The 21,486-nt window shown below is 43.4% G+C and overlaps 6 protein-coding genes across 8 annotated transcripts; 2 read left to right on the top strand and 4 right to left on the bottom strand.

Annotated features, from left to right (window-relative positions):
- Window positions 1-28: 28 nt before the first annotated feature.
- LOC135345142 (epithelial splicing regulatory protein 1-like) lies at window positions 29-5,288 on the bottom strand. The gene is made up of 13 exons (XM_064542500.1): window positions 5,096-5,288; window positions 4,311-4,436; window positions 3,727-3,937; window positions 3,560-3,652; window positions 3,442-3,502; window positions 3,190-3,294; window positions 3,000-3,132; window positions 2,814-2,939; window positions 2,475-2,690; window positions 1,945-2,172; window positions 1,777-1,890; window positions 1,186-1,509; window positions 29-267 (listed from the first exon to the last, which is right to left on the bottom strand). Exons 1-13 carry the CDS (start codon window positions 5,219-5,221, stop codon window positions 103-105), a joined length of 2,028 nt encoding a protein of 675 aa, XP_064398570.1. The 5' UTR covers window positions 5,222-5,288; the 3' UTR covers window positions 29-102.
- A 74-nt stretch (window positions 5,289-5,362) lies between these two features.
- Window positions 5,363-8,303, top strand: LOC135345146 (uncharacterized). Of its 2 annotated transcripts, none has more exons than XM_064542506.1 (4): window positions 5,363-5,451; window positions 5,758-6,834; window positions 7,041-7,682; window positions 7,984-8,303. In XM_064542506.1, the coding sequence occupies exons 2-4, from the start codon at window positions 5,811-5,813 to the stop codon at window positions 8,208-8,210; spliced, it is 1,893 nt and encodes a 630-aa protein (XP_064398576.1). In that variant the 5' UTR covers window positions 5,363-5,451; window positions 5,758-5,810; the 3' UTR covers window positions 8,211-8,303. The 2 variants fall into 2 exon arrangements, with proteins under 2 accessions (XP_064398576.1, XP_064398575.1); XM_064542505.1 differs by having other exon boundaries at window positions 5,367-5,488.
- Window positions 8,246-10,989, bottom strand: LOC135345153 (protein Skeletor, isoforms B/C-like). The gene is made up of 10 exons (XM_064542516.1): window positions 10,840-10,989; window positions 10,613-10,745; window positions 10,278-10,431; window positions 10,017-10,149; window positions 9,858-9,968; window positions 9,633-9,809; window positions 9,176-9,372; window positions 9,075-9,123; window positions 8,744-8,919; window positions 8,246-8,507 (listed from the first exon to the last, which is right to left on the bottom strand). Exons 1-10 carry the CDS (start codon window positions 10,886-10,888, stop codon window positions 8,388-8,390), a joined length of 1,299 nt encoding a protein of 432 aa, XP_064398586.1. The 5' UTR covers window positions 10,889-10,989; the 3' UTR covers window positions 8,246-8,387.
- On the top strand, window positions 10,979-11,595 carry LOC135345168 (ubiquitin-conjugating enzyme E2 T-like). The gene has a single exon (XM_064542530.1). The coding sequence runs from the start codon at window positions 11,032-11,034 to the stop codon at window positions 11,593-11,595; it is 564 nt and encodes a 187-aa protein (XP_064398600.1). The 5' UTR covers window positions 10,979-11,031.
- Window positions 11,596-11,617: 22 nt separating this feature from the next.
- On the bottom strand, window positions 11,618-14,423 carry LOC135345151 (uncharacterized). The gene is made up of 11 exons (XM_064542514.1): window positions 14,283-14,423; window positions 14,104-14,235; window positions 13,948-14,035; window positions 13,729-13,888; window positions 13,499-13,664; window positions 13,383-13,449; window positions 13,172-13,328; window positions 12,778-12,961; window positions 12,306-12,384; window positions 12,073-12,253; window positions 11,618-11,938 (listed from the first exon to the last, which is right to left on the bottom strand). The coding sequence occupies exons 1-11, from the start codon at window positions 14,338-14,340 to the stop codon at window positions 11,774-11,776; spliced, it is 1,437 nt and encodes a 478-aa protein (XP_064398584.1). The 5' UTR covers window positions 14,341-14,423; the 3' UTR covers window positions 11,618-11,773.
- A 22-nt stretch (window positions 14,424-14,445) lies between these two features.
- On the bottom strand, window positions 14,446-21,482 carry LOC135345144 (nucleolar RNA helicase 2-like). Of its 2 annotated transcripts, XM_064542502.1 has the most exons (12): window positions 21,341-21,482; window positions 20,760-21,167; window positions 20,527-20,705; window positions 20,190-20,278; window positions 19,864-20,072; window positions 19,470-19,616; window positions 18,304-18,408; window positions 17,882-18,075; window positions 16,349-16,508; window positions 15,387-15,566; window positions 14,740-14,842; window positions 14,446-14,672 (listed from the first exon to the last, which is right to left on the bottom strand). In XM_064542502.1, exons 1-12 carry the CDS (start codon window positions 21,365-21,367, stop codon window positions 14,530-14,532), a joined length of 1,944 nt encoding a protein of 647 aa, XP_064398572.1. In that variant the 5' UTR covers window positions 21,368-21,482; the 3' UTR covers window positions 14,446-14,529. The 2 variants fall into 2 exon arrangements, with proteins under 2 accessions (XP_064398572.1, XP_064398573.1); XM_064542503.1 differs by lacking the exons at window positions 14,446-14,672; window positions 14,740-14,842; window positions 15,387-15,566 and adding an exon at window positions 16,060-16,098.
- Window positions 21,483-21,486: the final 4 nt, after the last annotated feature.

Here is a 21,486-nt window from a genome sequence, read left to right as displayed (position 1 = left end):
TTAAGTTTTTTGCATGCACTGCAAAATATTAATGTTGTTCGATAAACAATGTTTCTACACAAATATCATAATACTTCATATCTGTTATACTTCAACTATGCACTATTCATATTTGAGGGAAAGTTCAATATATCTCGAACCCAGGTACATTTTATTCTTCTCCCGGATGGCATCCTCAGCCACTTGCTGACTAGAGAAGGTAACCAGAGCAATCCCTAGGGCACGACCATCACGACTGTACAGCAGCTCAACATCACTTTCAGCCACCTGCATGAAGGGGGGCGTGGCAGGGGATTAACAAAATGCATGGTTTCCAGTAGCTATACAATGGACTATGTAGATAGGACAAAACATACTGTAGAGAATGTACTGTAGAGAGGGTTAATTTTCGTATGATGGAAATTTTCGTGTAGAGCAACATACAATTATACCACACTTACATCACCACAAATTGATCTCATTGGTCAACAACTATAGGATATATAGAATATTAGCATACAGCCCCAGGCATGAACAGTTTTTCAAGTTGTTTTTTTAGTTTTTTCATTTGTTCAAGAAAGTAAGCAAAGAGAAAAGAGCCATGCTTGACGGTACTAAGACTCAAAGCGACGGCAGAAACACGGAAGGTGCTCTCCAACAAGATGGCTAAGCTTCCATGGGTCTATGGGCGCGGTTTAGATACATTTTATCCAAGAAGAGCTTGCAACTCCAGTAAGGGACGTCGAATGATCAACGCTTGGACCAAGGAAGCTCTTGAGCATCTGTAGGAGTCAACATATTGCTCAACTAGCTCTTTGACGGCTGCAAAATCCAGCATAGTCTTGTTCTTTTTTGCAGTCTGCATCGTGATTGAATTGTTGCTAGGGGGAGGTCCTTTTATAGTGCTGCGGTCACATGGTATAAGTCAGATATGCCACACCTACTCGGAGGATATGCACCCTATATATCCTCCGCTACCGTGGTTACTCTTAGGTGTGGTATATCCTATATCTATTCTACCGCAATAGGTTCAACGTCACTATCCTGAGCTGTATATATATTGGTAGTTTATTCGAAAATTTGCACCAACGAAAATTACCCTCTATACGGTAAGGGTACTCAGATACTCAAAGAAACTATATTGACAATGATCGTGCTATAATTATAGCAGCATAATTATAGAGACGAAGATCAATATTTACTCACATCATAATCGGCAAAGAAATCTACCACCTCCGGTACTTGAACTTTGAACGGGAGACCTCTGGCCTTGACAATCGACTTAGAGCCCCCACTTGTCCTACGTCTTCGGTCACCGCCTCTATCACCTCCTCTATCACTTCTTCCGAAACCACCACTACTTGCGCCTCCACTAAAACCACCACTTGCACCACCACTGCTACCGAAACCACCTCCTCCAAAACCACCTCCTCCCCCTCTGGCTCCTCCTCCCCCACGCCGACGATCACCACGATAACCACCACTAATGCTCTTCTCCATCAGCACTCTTGCTACCTCATCTCCAGAGCACTACAGAGGGGTGGGGTAAATGCAGACACTGTACCGTATTACTAGAATGTTTTGCGAGCATCAAACATTTGCAAACTTTGCGATGGTTAATCAATTCGTAACAATAAAATCTGCAAAATCTAGTAAATACACACGATCCTTGCCAAAATGCAATAGTTAGATCGCAAAGGGTCAAATTTTCTGCTGATTTGGCTCATTCGCAAAGGTTTTTCACTCGCAAAATATTCTAGTAATACGTTAATATTATTGACACAATTCTATTCTTACCTGGAAGACTTCGATGTATCTGCTCCCAATATACTCTTTGTTGAGGTCGGTGGACGCTTTCTTAGCACTGTCTTCGCTCTTCATCTGTACATAGCAGTCTCCCGTCGGCTTGTTCTGGAGGGCAAAAAGGGTTAATTTAGACACAGAGTAACAAAAGAGTTAACTCACATTAGCATTGAGAACCATATGCACGCCCTTGGAAGCTATTTCATCCTTCAAGCTTCCGAAGAAAGCCAGAACATCGTCAGGCTTGGAGTCAAAGGGAAGACCTCTCAGCTTGACACAATCCCTCTCCTTCCCACGAAGAGCCTCAATCTCAGGATTGGTAGAGATGGGTGTGCCCAGGATACGTGAGAACCTGGCTTGTTGGTCCGGGGTCCCCGAAGCTGACAGCACCTGTTGCATAGAGAGACAAGCATCTATTACATAAGATTACCGTATTACTAGAATATTGTGCGAGCATCAAACAAAATTATGCAAACTTTTATCACTAAATTAGTACTGGTAATTACACACGATCCTTGCCAGAACGTAATAGTTAGGTCAATTTTTCTGCTGATTTGGTTCATTCACAAAGGTTTTTCACCAGTAAAATATTCTAGTAATATGATAGTTGCAAAAACATTATAAATATTAAGAGTGGTACGGCCCGGTCCAGTAACAGCATAAAACACATCACAAAGAACACCAGTACTCACGGCTTTTAAATCCTTCGAAGAAGATTTGTAGAGCTCCACATATCGACTGTAGTTGGGGATTTTCTGTTTGTTCAGCTCTAGTGCTGCCTTGAGATCAGCATCACTGTTGAAGAGGGCGTAGCCATCACCTGATGCTCTGCCGTCAGGATACTCGATCAGCAGCACACCTTCTGTCTCTTGCATGACAGTGGCCGAGCCATCAGCAAAGAAATCAACCTAGGAGGAAAGGAAAATGTGTAATTGGACAAATGAGCTGACTATAATTGTGATTATAGGGAGACTAAAATGTGTGCAGAAATGTACAACTAGAAATCATTGATAAGAAATGAATCCTCTTACAATTTCTTCCGCGGTGGCTCGATAGGGTAGTCCTGTCATCCTGATGACGAACACACCATCTGAGGTATCGTCCTCCACGTCCACATCCGCTATCTGCCAGAAATCCTCAGGCGAACCCAGAGACACCTACACACACACACAAAGTAAATTAAATGGGGTACATGTATTTACAAGGAGACAAGTTACCTCTACATATCTTGGTCCAATGTAATGTCTGTTTCTCTCCAGTCCAAGTTCTGCCTGTTCCGCTGTCTCCGTGACAACCACAGCCCCTCCAGTCCTTCGGCCCATTTGATTGGTCCCGAAAGCAATACCACCTCTGTTATTAGGTAGACGGTGGTAATTAGAAGTTAACTAATGAGAGGGTTGTACTCACGGAACGATGTTGAGTCCAGCTAGAAATCCTGCAACATCATCAACAGTGGATTGGTACGGTAGACCTTTCAGTGAGAGCACTGCATCCATCTTCACGTCTGGGCGACTGTATATGAGAAAAATATTAGAGGAATGCTATTAGGAGCAGTAATTTATTAGATATTTGTGGGACATGCAGTGGGTCTGTTCCTGAAATCTCGTGACCCCCAGATCAGGGGGTTGGTTGAGGAAATGGAGAAATGCAACAACTTACTTTGGAAGAGTTTTTGAGCTGTCAAACTGTTTCACAACCTCGAGCTTATGGAAGACATGACCTGTGGGCAATATCCAACCCTAAACACACATTCAGAGTGTTGTAAGAGATGCCTCACCTTCAGAGATGAGAGTAGTGACAATCTTGCAGAATAGGAGCAGTTCCACTTGCCCCACTCTGGGACCATCTCTAGCACACTCAATACCAAGGACTGGACCCATTCAGGAAACATCGACACAAATACTCACTAGTAAACACTCTAGAACTATATACTGTAAAGGATACATTCTGCCATTTTGTCGAGATCGGTGGTGAAGGGTGCAGAGGGATACGTGACCCTCATCTCCTTATTGAGGTCCAGATAGTGACAGAGGTAGGACTGCAGTGTTATGCCCAGCGCCCGGGCCTCAGGGTGGAGGAACTGACGTAACGGCCTGGGACCGCTGACCATTATGGAGAATGTGGTACCAGCTAGCTTTGTAAGGCTTTCGTGGAGCTACGGGGGGGAGGAGGGGGTTCGTTAATGGCATATATTATTTTGATACAACAAGTGTTTTCTTACAAAATTAATATCCAAGCTCAAAAATGCACAATTATCATGCTTATCCACAAAGATAACTAGCTATACTAGTACTAGTCTTGAGAATTCCCAACAAACCGTATAGCAGGTATATTTCGAGGGTATAAACTTTCGCAGAAAGACTGTTAGAGAGGTTTTCGCGGACTACAATGTAAGCAGCCTTTTTGCAGCATGTATGCAATATTAAATTCGTGGGTGTAAATGTTCGCGGTAAATGCTTAATCAGCGAAAACCGCGAACATTTTATGCCCTCGAAATATACCCGCTAATACTAACAGTGTACGTGTACCTTCTTGAGAGCAACCTCCAGAGAGCATGCATCCTTCAATGATGCTGGGGAGATCCCAGGGGGTAAGGCACTGGCAGGTGGGGTGCCCTCCTGGGGGAGCACATACACTTCCTCTTGACTCATTGTCTGCAACAAAGGAACGTTATGAATGAAATAATAGGTAATGTGTCCAAGTGACGTTTGAGTTCTGACGGAGCAACCAAAGTGATTTTATGGAAGCTTATAGAAATAGCTATTTCAGATGATGTTCATTTCAGGCAATAAACCATATTATTTGTGGGAATTGGTCAAAAATAGAAAATAGGCCGAAAAATGAGTTTTTTACTTCCTTAAGGTGACATATTTTCACAGGTAGATTTGTTTGCGTTTTTACAGTTTTGTACATTTTGCAGTATAATTTTTTGCGAAATGTCGATCTGGATACGGCCAATTATATGCGAGTACTAATTTTTGCGATTTTACTCTCATTCGCAGAAATAGCAGAAATTAATACATGCGGAAATATGTCACCTTAAGGTACATAGTCTCTAACACGACAGAGTCCAAAGGGCACGTGACACCAGCTTAACTCGGTATATACTCACTGCCAAAATGATATGAATATCCATGACGCACTAGTTTTGTGACCGTAGTTAAATGTCAAGTCCTCTGCATTAAACTGTATTTTGTAGCAATGGTCGCAATGCGTCCAAAACGGCTTAATTGTAACGCATTATCTCATCGCAAGCTTAGTCAAAGCTCAAATTTCATGTGTGTTTTGTTAGAACAAAAGAGTACAAGGTTACCTTGTTGTTGCTGACATTGTGAATAAGCCATGCCAACAGGACGGTGCTTGCTTCCTCTCCATCCTCATAGCTGCCAGTGGTGGAAATGCTGAGCAGAACCAAGTGCTCCAGCGGACGAGAAGACATCTTTACTGAACTGTGTGAAACTGTACCGGCTTGCAAAAAGAACACGTGGTTTAGGGGAGTTCCCAGGGCGACCTTTGACTCTTGTAAACCGGGTAATTCCCCACCCCGCTTTTGTTGGGGTGGGGAACTCCCCCTTTTGGCCTCCGACCCATACACTGCTGGCATCAGCACTTTGCCACATGGTCTCAAATAAAGCCCCTGGAGGTCTGTTCTCTCCGCTTTCTCTGTCTGTGAGTTGGCTGTGTATTGCTGTGCTGCTCGTCTTGGGTATGTACTATCTGTGAGCGGCAGTGGCTCCTTATAAGGGAGAATGTCTTCATCCCTTTGACACTTGTTTGTTTAACAGATAGCTCACATTCTTTGGCTAATAGAGCACATTCCAGCAGTAGCCTCAAACCCTTTTAGTTACATGTTGAGCAGTTGCTAGTAGCTATCCAATTTTGCGAGACTATACTATAAACCTGCTGTGAATCACTCTATCGGTATCAACATCTCGTGTAAGTTGTGTAAAAATTATGTCCATTATATCCCCACAGATAATTCGTTTATACTCCACCTGCTGTGATGCTTTGAACTTAAAAAAATAGTTATGGCCGATAAGAGCAACTTGAATCTCTACTGCCAAAAGAAGCACATCTCCACACCAGTATACCAGCATAAGCAACTCCGCGATGGTTTCTCGTGCACTGTGGACATTGAGGACACACAGTACACCTCTCTCTCCTCTCACTCCACTAAGAAGGAGGCTGAGAAAGACGCAGCAGGTGTGGCCTCACAAGCCATCCTTCTCCACCACCACCACCATCATGCTAAATCATTCAGTGATGTATTAAAACTTTTAGACGGTATCAGTATTTCAGAATCACTAAAGAGACAAACTGTTCAACAAACCGTTCAACAAAATGCCGTTCAACAAACCGTTCAACAAAATATCGTTCAACAAAATATCGTTCAACAAAATGCCGTTCAACGAAATACCGTTCAACAAAATGTCGTTCAACAAAATACCGTTCCACAGAATACCGCTCAACAAAATACAAACTTTACGAGAGTCACGACGTCCTGTGCTACATCTCCTCTGCCAGTAAGAGGACGTGTAATAGATCATGTATACTATCCACCACAAAGCACGGCAACTGTTAGACCACCCCCTGGATTTGAAATGAGAAGACCCCCCACCACAGTTCACCCCCTACAAAGTCCTTTGATTAGACCAGCCATTCCTGTCAGTGTTGACGGGCCGAATATTGATCGTCCGTCACCTAACAAAGTGTCGGGTACTCTCCCTGTGAACTTACGAGCGTCACAAAAATCCGTATCCAGTAGTGGACCGCCGCCCCTTGTGTCCCCAAATCCGATGCTAGGGGGTCAAGTGATGAAGTCAGATAAAGATATAAAAGATTTGGACCTGTATTGTCAAGTCAGCAGTCTACCTCCACCGATATACACCATTTCCAAGGAGAAGGGGAAACATGTCGGGCGTGTACGAGTGGGCGGAATGGAGTTTGGTCGACTATGGGGATATGATTCATTCGATGATGCCAAGGACAGTGCAGCCGTTGTTGCTATAGCGGGGATAGCTATGGTACAACTGAAATTATTGACTCAGCAAGGTAGCCAGTCGGTTGTATTTGGCAAATTGCCTGCAGAACAGTAATTGGATGTTTAATTTTGGCAGCCCTTTCTCGTCATTGTTTCAGTACAATGTGTTCATTGCAACTGTGTGTGTGTGTGCATGTGTACAGACTGTGTAGCTGATTGTATGCTAGGTGGGTGTGTTCCTGTCTCTACGGTGATTAATGTGTTTACCTTTCTGCAGGTGGTGCTGTGTCTACAGGAGCTCCACTAGCATTGACCGCTGTTAGACTGCCTGTTAGTGCTGTCAATCCACATCACTCGACATCACCTCACCCCTCACACCCTGCGGCTGCTCAGTTACAACAGGTCAACACACAGCCCACACAAGACCTTCAAACTCCCTCGTACTTTCAACAACCGATAGCTCGCGGCCCTACACAATCTACAACATCACAGCAAGTCAACCCTCAGTTAACTGGCCTCCCTAACACTCTTCATTCGAGCAACCTTTCTCATTTGAGCAACCTTCCTCCGTTAAGCAGCCTCCCTAATACTCCTCAGTTGAACAGGCTCCCTCCAACGGTGCTCACTCAACCACCAGCTATGACTACCGACTATAAGAGTCTACTCAACACCTTCTGTCAGCAGCACCATTATGCACCGCCTGTGTACGAGTGTAGCTCTCCTAGTGACACCACAGGTTATATCTCTATGGTGATGGTGAACGAACACACATACCAATCGAGTACTCATGGAACTAAGAAAGCTGCTGACACGGAAGCTGCTAGGATTGCCACCGAGACACTGGGTGTGGTCTCAGCTCAGGTGGTGGGGTCAACTCCACCCACTGTGAGTACAACCTCAACTGCTCCTCCTTCTAGCGGTTAGTCTGCGTGTACTAGCTACACGTATTTGTCTTATACCGTAACGTTTCAAATTTATGAATGATACAAACTAATGCTATTTAGTGTCTAACATAATTATCGTGTACCGCACAATCTTTATTCGAGGCCTATACAATCCCCATTGAAATATCGAGGAAATAAATATAGCGTAAAATTGGCCAAAACACAATATTTTATACTCACATATAATTATTTCTAGCACTATGGTATCCTTATGAGTATATTCTATACTTTTCCAATTCCTAATTTACCACCCCCACCCCTCGCACACACACACAGCATCATACATCTCTTACAAGAACCTCCTCCAAGAGAAGGCCCAGAAGGAGAAGTTGTCCCACCCGAAGTATTCGACTGAGAGGTCTGAAAGTGGTTTCGTTTGCACGGTGACTGTGTATGTATCCAATGGCCCGTCATTTCAATTGCCCAGTTCTGCTCATCCGGTCAAAAAAGCAGCCGAACAAGATGCTGCAAGAAAGGCTTGCGAAAAATTGAATATGATCTGAACTGTATAATAAATATAAGACAATGAGCCCAACACTTAGTTTAATTTTTGTATTCGTTTCTCATTGATATTAAATTAATGATTTTCTACAAGACATTGTACAATTATGTATACAGATGTTCAGTTGTATAATAATAGTACTATTAAGCTCTAAGCTCTAGCTATAATGTTAATAGCCTCAGAGCATCAATAGTGTAGCGCTCAGCATGATGGCTAGCAGAGAGAGTGAGCCTGTGAGGGCAACAGCAGCAGAATCCTCCACACTGATCTCATAGCCAAAGCTGGAATGCGTTGCACACTGCAGACAAACAAAGGGACAAGTGAATAATTACAGCATAATACAACACTGGAATATATATATAATAGCTACGTGTATAGCTGCATGCATGACATAAAAATACATGCACTTATGTTATAGCCCACAAGAAAATAGACAATTAATTTTGGGCTCAAATCTAACACAAATGGAGCATCAAACAAAGGGACACACTATAATTATACAAGCCATGGTCTTCCTGTACGGAGACTACCCACCTGATAGTAGACGAGATCTGGTGTGCTTTCATCGGGAGTCCAAGTGAACACACCCGGGGGGTCGTCTGTCCTACACGCCTCCTTATTCAGACCCCCCAGGTAGTCTTGGAACGAGCCGCAGTTATCCAGGGCAATCATTGATGCTCCACTGTCTTTGTACTCACAATATGGACCAACTGGATAGGACAGATAAAAGTGGTTTACATATAGAGTGGTGCCATGGTCTCTATACAGTACAGACTGTTACTCAAGCTTAGCTTTATGCAATTTACATTTGCCCAAAACCAAAATTTAAAGTGAGATGCAGTATCCTAATAGCTATTGTACTTACTGCCTAGTGGAGCGTCCGTGTCATCAAAGCCTGCATACACTGTCTCCCTCTGAACAATCAAACATATTAGAATATTCAACACCATTGACAGTTTAACTCACATCGTTCCCGCTATTTAGCCTTCCTCCTACTCTGGAGTCTGTGATGTAGAAAGGATGGTAGTTGCCCCCTCCAGGCAAAAGAACGTCAGGACTGTTACCAGTCTCACAGATGAAGGTGTACGTGTTCCCCCGCACGACTCTGAGACGAGGGATAAGAGTGCCGTTGATGTAGATAGAGTTGCCCCAACCTGGCTGACCTGCAGTGAGATATTGAGGAAGTTACACTATAATAATATAGATTCTATAGCAGGTAATTGGTGAGGGTTTAAATTGTGGATAGAATTTCGCACAGAGAGTAGCAGCCCCACCATTGTTGAACACCCATGCAGTTCCACTACATGTATTCATGCAAGTGCGTGGCTTCTTGGAAATTAGATCTATACGGTCATATCATGTAAATTTGAACGTTGTGCTGTATTAGATAACTGGTAGCTCCCTAATCTATAACCTATGTCACCTGCAATGGACATGTATCCCCTCTCCAGCGCATTGGGACCAATGTTGATGAGAAATGTTGCATTCTGGTCCCGTACATCCATCTCTATGGCAGAGAAAGGCGGACAGTCAGGGCACACAAGGGGGGTGGAGCAAGAATTGACGGGAGAGCGACCCAGATGGATTGGTTCATCAGTTCCTATGGGGGAGGGGGTTAGATTTATATTTTGGTATCGCTCAAACTCACCGCTAGCCCTGGCAAAATGCTTGTATGCTGTGTTTCCAAGACCTCCCACAGCCCAAACTATGTACTGCTCTTCGTTATCAGGGTCAATGGGCAGGTCACAAGTGTCGTCACCTGCTCAGGGGGTGGTCTATCACATAACAGTATGATACTAGGGCTAACTTGTGCTGAAGTTTCTTGAGAAGGCCACGCACTGTTTGGTATCCACTCTGCTCCCGGATATATCAAACACATCGTTAGTGCAGCCTCCTCTGAGATCAAGAGTGTCTGGACATGCCCCAGCACCCGCAACACACTGCAAAAGTTACCACTTAGTTACAATTGTACATGTAGTGCAAAAATCTTGCAAAATGTTCAAGAGGAAATTGGCAAACTATGAATATCATTAGTACAAGCATGCAGACAGTTGCATGCAGCACTAACTTGAATGTAGCCACTGATGTGGTAGTCAACAGCATTAGCTTCACTCATCCTGTTGACCCACGCCACTGTGACATCGGCTCCTTGCATTACTGTACGCATTGGGCTCTCACTCAAACCAAAGGCCATGTACACGTCGTCATCGACATCAATGTTCCTGCACATAAATTATTATAATAAACACACAGTCACTGCATGCAACTAGCTACCACCTCACTGCAATCAGTGTAGCTATGCTGTATCATAATGATGGCTCACTCTAGTATCTATCAAGGCTAAATTACTATAATAGCTAACTGTCTTAGTCTATATACTATAGACTAGCTAAGAGGGCTCACTGTGACTCATCTTGCGCACATCCACAAAGGAGAAAGTCAATCATTTGCGCATCTCTACGCACTGTCCAAGCTACCTGCATTCGGCTTTCCCCAAGAGTCTTGCAATTTTCATAGTCTGCAGTAGTCCTCTGAGCTGCCATATAAAAAACCATAAAACAAGAGATTTTACACTTGTTTTTCAAGTAAATGATTTGCAGTACAGCTAGCTGTCTAGTCTCTGTAATTACCTGATGCAAGGCTCAATGTAACTGCAACGAACACACAAGCAGCCAGCATCTTTGCTGAGTAGAGTAGATCTTATAATTATGTAGAGTACAGTTGTTCACCGCAAACATTGACTTTATAATTAATTTTATCAAAACTCACATCCTGTCATGTCTCAGTGTGGGAAAATTCCTCTTATGATCTGATGACAAAAGATGGCTCAGCAGAAATTGAGCAGAATGAGGAAAGAGGTTCAAATGCTCACCAATGACCCTCCATTTGGTGTGTCCTGTTGGCCCAAAGAGGGAAAACTCGATTGCCTTGAGGCGAAACTACAAGGTGCACAGGAGACACCGTACGAAGGAGGCATTTTCAAGCTTGAAATCAACATTCCAGATCGATACCCCTTCGAGCCCCCGCAGGTGAAATTCATCACTAAAATCTACCACCCTAACATCGACACGGCTGGTCGAATTTGTCTAGACGTGTTAAAATCTCTTCCGCAAGGCTCCTGGAAACCAGCTCAGAACATTTCCACTGTACTAACGTCCATTCAACTCCTACTAGCCGAGCCTAATCCTGACGATGGGCTAATGGCCGAAATTTCCTTGGAGTATAAACACAATCGTCCATTGTTTATGGAGACGGCCCGAAAATGGGTGCAGCGTTATGCGTGTGAGGATGTCGTGACAACCAGTGGAGAGGGTGTGCTCGGCAAACGCAAGAACACTTCTGAATCAGTGGACACTAGTAGCAACAAAAAACAACACACTGACTAATTAATATTTTTCTCAATATTAATTTACTCTCAATAACAATTATATAGCTGTTTCATTTGTGTACACGATAAAAATCATATTTAAATGTTCACTCAGGAAATCTACGGAGTACTCAATGCTACACTCAATGTTACACCTACTGTAGCTACAATAAAAGAGTCTCTATACACTTGGTCCCTCAGGCCTTGAGTAGCATGGTAACCATGACAATAACGCAGATGGTGAGGGTGCTAACGAGGGAAACAGTGGGCGGAGCTCCAGCTCGCGGTGTGGGCTCAGCGTTCGTCTGTGAGCAAAGCACACGGGTCCTTTGGGCAATGCCAGCATCATTCGCATCCTCTGTCTGTGTGTGTGTGTGGGGGGGGGGGAGGCGGTAATAATGTGTTACAATACGTATGTGCCAATAAACCACAACTATCAATATACTAACCATCAATGCAAAAAATATATGACATTTATTTATACACACAAACGTACAAAGATGCTCTCAGGGATCTGTATCCTGGTGAAGTGTTCGTTGTTGTTTGGGTCCCAGATGGTGAACCACTCCACATCACATGCACTCACATCATCCTCGTCTAGAGCATAGTTGAGATTCACAATGAATGGAGTGATCTTCTTGTAAGAATTGGAGAGACCAGACGGCAATGATTCCATTCTGCAAGACAAGGTCATCATTTATTGCAAAGGTTGTTGAATAACATACGTACGTATTACTGAACCCAATCCTGTAACCGTGACCTGTGTCCTCGACCTCTTGACCTCTGCGGTAGTAATAGAGAGTGGGAGCTGCAAAAACAATAGTCACTCTCAATAATAATCATGATCGACTGGAGGAGTGTAAAACAATAGTCACTCTCAATAATAATCATGATCGACTGGAGGAGTGCAAAACAATAGTTACGCTTGATAATAATCATGATCGACTGGAGGAGTGCAAAACAATAGTTACGCTTGATAATAATCATGATCGACTGGAGGAGTGCAAAACAATATATAGTCACGCTCGATAATAATCATGATCGACTGGAGGAGTGCAAAACAATATATAGTCACGCTCGATAATAATCATGATCGACTAATGGAGGAATAACTAGCTGTAAAAACAAATAGATGTGTGTAGGAGTATTCATTATTGCATGCCTCTCTGTTAATTGTTACCATGCACACACACACACACACCTGTTGCCCTGGCGTCATAACTAAACAGCTGTATATAGAAGGTCTTGTCGTCACGGACGTAGAAGGTTCCTCCAAGTCCATTGCTCTCACTGGTCAGCTCTCCTACAAGTACCCCGGGGCGAGTGGCAGGACGATCGCAGAACACTAGGGATCGGTCATGGTCTGCCAGATCTTGGTTGTTGGCCTGTTGAGAGGGTACCATGAGTACAAGTTTTGGTGGAGAATTAAACAGCCTAACTAAAGACAAGTCATTAAAGACGGACAGAATATTTGAAGTGAACACCCTAGGGCATTCAAGAAAGCAAACCCATGCATGGATGTTTCAGAAAAGGAAACAGTGTACGTATAATTATAGGTACACTAAGATGTAACTGATCCAAGTACACACACTCACATAGGCAGTTCCTAGATTAATAGTGAGAGTGGCCAGAGTTTCATTGCCAGCAATAACCAGAGTGGAAAAATCACATGTGAATATATCCATAGCCTCTGGAATGACAATTTCAAAAGCAGCCTCATCAACTGGTGTACCAGAAGGCAATGCAGTCCCACTGTAGAGAAACACAAATAATATAGAATTGTAGTATATACAATATGATACTTACAGCTTAACGCCAGCAGTGTCGCTGGGGACAGCAGTCTCTCCAGGGCGGAAAAAATACAACGATACCTCTGAAAAAACTAAAATAAATTGTAGGGATCAGGTGATACTCACACTCACCCTCTGCCGCTGAGCCATCATAAGTGAAGTCTCGGATGGTGAACTGTTTGTTGGACACTGCAAACACATCACCACTGATACCATTATTGTCGGTGGGCAGGCTACCAAGGAAGGCTCTACCAGGTGAAGGGGTGCACACAATTGTGCTATCGGCACCATCAAGCGACTATATATAATAATGGGGGCGTAAAATGATGTACAAGTGAACTACAATCGTCGTGTTAACTCACAAAGTTAGGTTCTAGTGAGGTGACAGCTGTGAACAGCTGGGATGCATATCGACACCAGATACCAAAGGCTCCATAATCACACGTCCTGTGCCCGTCAGGTACTTGGAAAATGAGTGTCTCTCCTAGATACCTTCGTCCCACCTCGAACTGACCAGTTCGACTGCAGACATGCACAAAAGCAGTGAGAGCATTCACAAATAGGCACTGGATTAATTTTACATGTCCTCTCGTCCAGGTACAGGTGTGATGACACCTCCTCCCTTGATGAATGTTGGGTCCCCAGGAAGGTACAGGTAAAGGAACGCATCTGCATGTATAGTAGCAAAACATGTAAATTTGAGGGAACTGACATTAAAAATTGCTTTTCAAGCTTACCAGGACCTGCTCCATCGTAATAGAAGTTCTGTATGCAGTATGTGGTAGAGTCTTGAATGTAGAGGATTCCAGAGACATTGTGGTTGAAGTCGGGAAGGTCTGGAGTAACTCTGCGACCGGTGCAAGTCTGGCCTGTAGGTTTGCACTGTCAATGTTAGTTCAAGACTGCAATAGCTCACCTTGCACAGAAACACAGGCCGCAACCAAGAGAAGAGAAAAAACAACTAGTAGCTTCATGATTACACTCAGAGCTAGAGAAACGGTTGTGCTAGCAAAGTGCAGCAAGCTCACATTTATGCATGCACTTTAGCGCGCATGTGCAGTAGCTAGAGGAGCATCCACCCACACAAATTATTAATTATCATCAACAATAAATATAATATTAATGTTTATAATTGCAGTGTTTGTAATACGGTGTTTCAGTTATTAATGTCTTCTAAATCCTCTTCTCTCTCCATTGTAGCTACTGGCTCCGCCCCTCGATCCACCACGACCACGAAACCCACCACGACCGAAAGACCCCCCACCACCACGACCAAACGACCCCCCACCACCAAACCTCCTGTTAGCTGTGTATGCATATGGGGTACACGTACGTATGTACACACAGCAATAAACATCAGGGTGGTTTGATACCTTGATTGGACTGCATTCTGTCGTAGAAATCTGGCTGTCTCTCCTTCAACTCTGGGAGTACAGTGGGTGTGGTCAACTTGACGTAACTATCCGTCCAGTTCTCCTATGAAACACAAGCAGACACATTAATGCTTAGTTAACACATGCAGGTGGACATGAGGTTATGTATAAATTGTGTCACTAGAAAACACATAGTTACAATAATATAACATGCATATCAGAGAAGGTTTGCACACAGTACATACATATGTATGCACGCAGCAGAAAGATCGCATTACACAATGAATAGTAAAAGTTGACCTATGACAAGTGACTCACTGAAAGCAACAAATATAACAAATTATGCACTAATGAGACCTATGACAATGGGACACTTTTCCGGCTCATTAGACTATCAACTCCCTAGGCGTCACAAATCTGCCAATGGACACAGGGATATTAGGTCGTCCAATTACCACCTTCTATCGTCATGGTATCCATTAATGGGCCAAAGGTTAATGAGCTCAAGAACTACAAACTATAGCAGCAGACATTGTATTGTGGTGTGAGTTGGTTCACTGCCAATCATCACACATAATTATACATAATTATAACTGTACAACCCCACATTATTGGCAACTTTGCGAGAAGGCTAACACAAGAACCACCTGCACAATGTCCTGCAGTTCAGAGGGGAGGTCAAAGACCACACCCCTATTGTCTGCGCACATCCTCATGCCCTTGACCGCCTCCTTGACTTGCAGAGGAAGGCTTTGTTCCAGTATTTTCCAGAAATAGCTGACACCACGGATATCCTGATCACCACACATGTGGTACGTTGTGTATCCCTGTGTGTGTGTGAGGGAGTGTGGTAGGAGACTAACAATGTAAACTTCATGTGTGGTACGTTGTGTATCCCTGTGTGTGTGTGAGGGAGTGTGGTAGGAGACTAACAATGTGAACTTCATGTGTGGTACGTTGTGTATCCCTGTGTGTGTGTGAGGGAGTGTGGTAGGAGACTAACAATGTGAGGTACGACATCCGCGTGTCATCCGCGTGTCTTTAAACACACACATTCCGAACTTTAACCTAAGGAATGTGTGTCTAAAACGTTTCCTTTGACACGCAGATGTCGTACCTCCTCTGATGTGTGGTACGTTGTGTACCCCTGTGTGTGTGTGAGGGAGTGTGGTAGGAGACTAACAATGTGAACTTCATGTGTGGTACGTTGTGTATCCCTGTGTGTGTGTGAGGGAGTGTGGTAGGAGACTAACAATGTGAACTTCATGTGTGGTACGTTGTGTATCCATGTGTGTGTGTGTGAGGGAGTGTGGTAGGAGACTAACAATGTGAACTTCATGTGTGGTACGTTGTGTATCCCTGTGTGTGTGTGAGGGAGTGTGGTAGGAGACTAACAATGTGAACTTCATGTGTGGGTGACTTCACTTAAACGAGCGCCAAGTAAATTCTGGAATCATTTTTTGCTGGGACTCAGGGGTAATTAAAAAAAATCATAGTTTCGACACTACATTCATTAACAATTGGAATTATGTTTAGGACGATTGTGTGTGTGGGTGTATGAGGGGGTGGTCAAATTCTCTCAGGAAATACCGACAAATGTTTCACTCACTTGATGAGAGGAGAGAAGAGATCGTGATGTAATCTCTTTGGCTCCGGACATGTGTGCTAGAGCAGCTGCCACCACGTCTATAGCGCCACGCCCATCAATCAGCTGGGTAGCGGCCTCACGAAACAATGCCAACACACTCTCGGGGATACTGTCCAAAGATCTGGAGGAAACAAAGAAAGAGTAGATAATTATGGCAGCCACTGAACAAATACTAAAGTCTATTAATTTGCGTTGAGTTCGGTCCCGGAAGTGGTAAATACTTTATGTGGTTGACAAGTATGCCAGGACTTCTACATGGAAAATGCTAACTTTTAGTTGAAGCTTATCAGCTCTACAGCATATAGATAAAAGCGCTTTTTAACAAGAAATCCAATGGTATATGAAACTTTGAATTTCAGTGAAGCATAAAAAAGTTATGACAACATTATGAAGGTCAACCTCAACACAAATAGACTTTAATCAACTATCACACCACCTCTTGGGAAAACACGTTCATGAAGGACGTTAATATTACATAAAATTATTATTAATAACTATTGAAGAAGTTCATGTGCACACAAACATCAGAGCAACACAACATTCTAATAATGGTGATAATAACTGCACCTCACACAGAGCATAATTATTGAAGAAGTTCATGTGCACACAAACATCAAAACATCAGAGCAACACAACATTCTAATAATGGTGATAATAACTGCACCTCACACAGAGCATAATTATTGAAGAAGTTCATGTGCACACAAACATCGATCAGATCAGAGCAACACAACATTCTAATGGCGATAATAACTGCACCTCACACAGAGCATAATTATTGAAGAAGTTCATGTGCACACAAACATCGATCAGATCAGAGCAACACAACATTCTAATGGCGATAATAACTGCACCTCACACAGAGCATAATTATTGAAGAAGTTCATGTGCACACAAACATCAGAGCTACAGTAAAATAACAACAGTCTCAGACTAATGGTTCACCTCCCACGGGTATGTTAATAACTGCACCCCACACAGTGGTGGTATGATAATCAACTATCACATCACCACTTTGGGAAAACAAGCTCATGAAGGATGTTAACATCCTTAAACATGCAAGGCCCATTAACTTCAACACTCAACGTTATTGCAGAGGCTAATTGTTATCACTAACCTACACAGTACAACAGGGGAAGGGTTAGATACATGTATAGACTAACAGAGCCTCGGTCCCACGCACATTATTCTTTAATATAACAGTAGGAGAAAGTTCGACCTAGCGTTAAAATAGAGAAAACCGGGCCAGGAACAAGTTCGTTTTAATTAGCAATGGGGAAATTTTGGGATGGACTCTACAGGACAGTTCCGGGCATGAATCCTTCATGTAGGTAGACTAGCTAGAGGGAAGAGAACAACCTAAACAGTATGAGGGATGCCATGCACACATATCCAATTATATTCAAAATTAATCGTTAGGTACATTTAATCAATAATCAAGAGACTTCATAATGATAATTATAGAGGGACACAACTTAGCTCTCAGACATGTACCTAATGGAATCTTTGGCCCCAGCCTTGATAATGTCGACTGGTTGAGGAGCTCCTATCCTCTGGAAGCTGATACCAGCTATCCTTTCCACCTGTTTCACGAGGTGCTCTTGTTGAGGCTTGTAGAAGAGTAGACACACTCCAGTGCGACCAGCACGGCCTGTACGCCCACTGCGATGAATGTACGCATCTACATCCTGCAGGGGGGGCGGGGTCAAGAGAGAGGACGGAGGGGGAGGTACATTACAATATTACAAAAACTATTTGTAGCCTCAGGCAATACCATTAACTCTTACATTCACTACAGTACAGGTTACAAAGTCTTGGGTAGCTAACGATATGTATAATTATTTTAATAACATGAATATAGTACTCCAACAGAAGGCACAAAGCTCATCGCCCCTCCACTACACATGCACTCTGACCTTTGGAGGCTCACACTGTACGACAAGGTCCACCTCAGGGATGTCTAGTCCTCGAGCGGCTACGTCCGTAGCAACCAACACCTGATATTTGCCCTCTCGGAAACCCTGCAAAATGTACAATATAATTACGGTGGAACCACCTCCAAAGAGTAACCACATGCTATAAAACGGCCACCTCTCTACTCCGTATAACGAGCAGTTTTCTAGTCCCCCAATCAGCTTTAGCAATGAAAATAACCTCCCAGAACGGACAGCCACACCAGATTTAGCATAAAATTATTGCTGAGATAGCACAATTGTGAACACCTAGCTGTAGCTTGTCCCTACAGCTTTTTCTAAGCTTGTTTTCAAAGCTTTTACGAGATAGAGAAGCAGTTAGCAAGGTTCATTTGCAGCAGGAACTGTCAGAGAGCATATATACATGTAGTTGGCAATCGAAACCGCTTAACGAAGACCACCTCTCTACAACGGCCAAAAGGCTGCTCTCTCTACAACGGCCAAAAGGCTGCTCCCCAATGGTGTTCGTTAAAGAGAGTGCAAAGCTACTGCTATTAATGGGGTTCTTGATTAGTGGTCTAGACTTTCAAGTTTGACAGAAAATAAGACCACCTCTCTATAACGGCCAAAAGGCTGCTCCCCAATGGTGTCTGTTAATGGTTTCACTACAATTATTTTTAAGAGAGTGCAAATGCCACGGCTTCTAAACAACTACCAGAGAATTAATAGCTATAGCTAATGTGGTTATTTGATTAGTGGTCTAGACTTTCAAGTGCTCCCAACATATTTTCTCATACATCATACGTCGTACAGTTTGTGTGACCCGGGCTCTATAGCACTGCCGTGTTGTGGGCTGGGCTAATTATTATGGGTCAATAATAATCTACCTCCAGTCATAACCAGTTCTGAGATGGGCACACAAAAACTGGTACTGTTAAAACAGCCACAGGAGGTACACAGTCATGTACGTGTCAGAAGATATTTCAATATGTACAAAAAATAAAAAAATCACGTTGTACTGGAACGCATGCAATGAAGTCAAACGAAATTTTTACTCACGAAAATCATCGTTTTCGAGTTAAACAAATTTTTACCCCACGAAATTATTACTTAGAAAATTATGGGCACATCACCACTTGCACGTGTACCCCTGGTTACCATGCACACACCTTGAGGGTGATCTCCCTCTGCCTCTGGGGTATGTCTCCATGGAGTACTTGACAATCCTGTTTCAGGCACGAGCTGAGGGCCATTTCATTAGCCTCTTTCTTAGTAGGACAGAAGATCATTGTGCGACCATGTGCTCCACTGTACACCTGTAGAGGTGGGGGAGAGGATAATTATAAAACAAGTTCTATATATACACCGTAGTGCTAGAAATATATACAAGGAAGGCTCCAAAAACTTTTATGAGATTCTTGATTAAACGCCACAATTTCAACGGGGATTTTACAGGCCTCGAATTCATTGAAAGTATGCCATAATGGCCAATACCAAAATTAGGATTAACTTATATCACTACTGGTAGACGGCAATGAAAACATTCGGTAAGGATCATCGCACCTGAATAACATCAGCAATGGTGGAGGGCCTTTCAGCATAAGGACAACAGATTGCTAAGTGCTCTACAGTCACTGCAGTACGTAAGCTCTGTTGTCCAATCAGATCCACTAGAACCTTGTCTTGTGACATGTATCTGTCGGCCGTGTCTTGTACCCAACTAGGAACAGTAGCAGAGAAGAGCAACAGCTGTGGCTTGTCCCCCTCCGTAGCTGTGGAGGGGGGGGGGGGGGAGAATAAGCAACCAAGTATTGTAACAAAATATAATAAAATAATTAATAATAGTAATAAAACACAAACTATCCTGCATACATGTATATAGTACACACAGTTTTCGAATGAAGCAGCCAGTATCTCCTCCACGGACTCTGCGAACCCTCTCTCTAACATCTGGTCTGCCTCGTCCAACACAACGTGCCTGGGGTGATCATACATAACACACTGCTAGCCTGGGGGAATCATATAACTGCTAGTACAGATGAAATCTTACTCTAGCTAGGATGCACACACACACTGGTCGGTGGTGGTTGCTACCAGCCAACTCTAGACAAAATAAAAACCACTTTAATAGGCAAATGAATTGAGATTGAGGAATAAAATAAGAGTTATTGAATAATGTGGGTACATCACTAGTACAAGCTACACATGTAGACAGATAGTACTCACTTGAGCTGCCCTAGTTTGAGGAGCCCACGTCTCATGTGATCCAGTATTCTCCCGGGAGTTCCCACGACAATATCCAGTCCATTCCTCATGGCCGACTCTTGAGGGCCGTAAGGTGACCCCCCGTACACACAGTGTGAAGCCACACCCTCTCCAGCCAACGCCTTTACCTCTTCATGGACCTGAGGGGGGCATAGATAAGAGGGACTCCCACAAGCTATTGATACCGGCTTTACCTGATTGACCAGTTCTCGTGTCGGAGCCATAACGAGCACCATGGGGGGGCGTCCCCGGTTATTAGAGATTCCTTCTTTTATTAATTTCTCCAGGAGGGGCAAGACAAATGAGAGGGTTTTCCCCGTCCCTGTTCTAGCTTGACCAATCACATCCCTGCCGTCATACACATGATCAAAGGTCTTGTATTGAATGGGAAACAGAAATCGCATCCCCTTCTCTTTGAGCTTTTTACGAGTGACTTTTGAGATTCGAAATTTTGACAATTTTCCCAATTTCTTGTGCTCTGCGTTCGGGTCAGGGAGGTTATCAGTGGGCGTGACATCACGTGATTCCTCCTCCCCTTCAGTAGAGCTGGAGGACTTCATTCGTTTAGGCTTGGACCACTCTCCCTCATCGTCAGGCATGTCCTAGAGAAATAGATGCATACGTATGCAATGAATACGATGGGTACATACCTCTAACACTCATAGGTATAATTTTATACTACTGATAAATATAATATAATTGGTTCTAGTCATAGATTTTTGATTTGATTTGAAAACTATGGGCATGGAGTTTAATATAGCCATTGCAAGCTTACAGTAAGTTCTCTCTTCTTTCCCCTCATGGTGATCGTGTGTTAGACCTTCTGTTAGTGACTAGCTACTATCAAAAAGCCAAGAGATATCTAGGAGTCAGGAGTTTCTTTGAGCTGCTTTCACTACCACGTGGTAAGTCTCACTTTAC

This window comes from Halichondria panicea, chromosome 12, assembly GCF_963675165.1.
Source record: "Halichondria panicea chromosome 12, odHalPani1.1, whole genome shotgun sequence".
Lineage (NCBI taxonomy): Eukaryota > Metazoa > Porifera > Demospongiae > Suberitida > Halichondriidae > Halichondria > Halichondria panicea.
This window is presented reverse-complemented; position numbering and strand designations above follow the sequence as displayed.

What these genes read in the sequence shown, in the direction of transcription:
- LOC135345142 (XM_064542500.1), bottom strand. Translation starts at nt 5,221, where the DNA reads ATGTCTTCTCGTCCGCTGGAGCACTTGGTTCTGCTCAGCATTTCCACC. An exon ending in TGGAGGTTGCTCTCAAGAAG is followed by an intron (nt 3,938 to 4,310) that starts GTACACGTACAC and finishes TCCCCCCCGTAG; the next exon opens with CTCCACGAAAGCCTTACAAA. An exon ending in CACTACTCTCATCTCTGAAG is followed by an intron (nt 3,503 to 3,559) that starts GTGAGGCATCTC and finishes TATTGCCCACAG; the next exon opens with GTCATGTCTTCCATAAGCTC.
- LOC135345151 (XM_064542514.1), bottom strand. Translation starts at nt 14,340, where the DNA reads ATGAAGCTACTAGTTGTTTTTTCTCTTCTCTTGGTTGCGGCCTGTGTT. An exon ending in TGATGGCTCAGCGGCAGAGG is followed by an intron (nt 13,450 to 13,498) that starts GTGAGTGTGAGT and finishes TAGTTTTTTCAG; the next exon opens with AGGTATCGTTGTATTTTTTC. An exon ending in GACACTGCTGGCGTTAAGCT is followed by an intron (nt 13,329 to 13,382) that starts GTAAGTATCATA and finishes GTTTCTCTACAG; the next exon opens with TGGGACTGCATTGCCTTCTG.
- LOC135345144 (XM_064542502.1), bottom strand. Translation starts at nt 21,367, where the DNA reads ATGAGGGGAAAGAAGAGAGAACTTACT. An exon ending in AGAGGGAGATCACCCTCAAG is followed by an intron (nt 18,409 to 19,469) that starts GTGTGTGCATGG and finishes TACATTTTGCAG; the next exon opens with GGTTTCCGAGAGGGCAAATA. An exon ending in CAGAATGCAGTCCAATCAAG is followed by an intron (nt 14,673 to 14,739) that starts GTATCAAACCAC and finishes ATGCATACACAG; the next exon opens with CTAACAGGAGGTTTGGTGGT.
- LOC135345168 (XM_064542530.1), top strand. Translation starts at nt 11,032, where the DNA reads ATGGCTCAGCAGAAATTGAGCAGAATGAGGAAAGAGGTTCAAATGCTC.
- LOC135345153 (XM_064542516.1), bottom strand. Translation starts at nt 10,888, where the DNA reads ATGCTGGCTGCTTGTGTGTTCGTTGCAGTTACATTGAGCCTTGCATCA. An exon ending in TACATTGAGCCTTGCATCAG is followed by an intron (nt 10,746 to 10,839) that starts GTAATTACAGAG and finishes TTTATATGGCAG; the next exon opens with CTCAGAGGACTACTGCAGAC. An exon ending in GGGATACATGTCCATTGCAG is followed by an intron (nt 9,373 to 9,632) that starts GTGACATAGGTT and finishes ATCTCACTGCAG; the next exon opens with GTCAGCCAGGTTGGGGCAAC.
- LOC135345146 (XM_064542506.1), top strand. Translation starts at nt 5,811, where the DNA reads ATGGCCGATAAGAGCAACTTGAATCTCTACTGCCAAAAGAAGCACATC. An exon ending in GAAATTATTGACTCAGCAAG is followed by an intron (nt 6,835 to 7,040) that starts GTAGCCAGTCGG and finishes ACCTTTCTGCAG; the next exon opens with GTGGTGCTGTGTCTACAGGA. An exon ending in AACTGCTCCTCCTTCTAGCG is followed by an intron (nt 7,683 to 7,983) that starts GTTAGTCTGCGT and finishes ACACACACACAG; the next exon opens with CATCATACATCTCTTACAAG.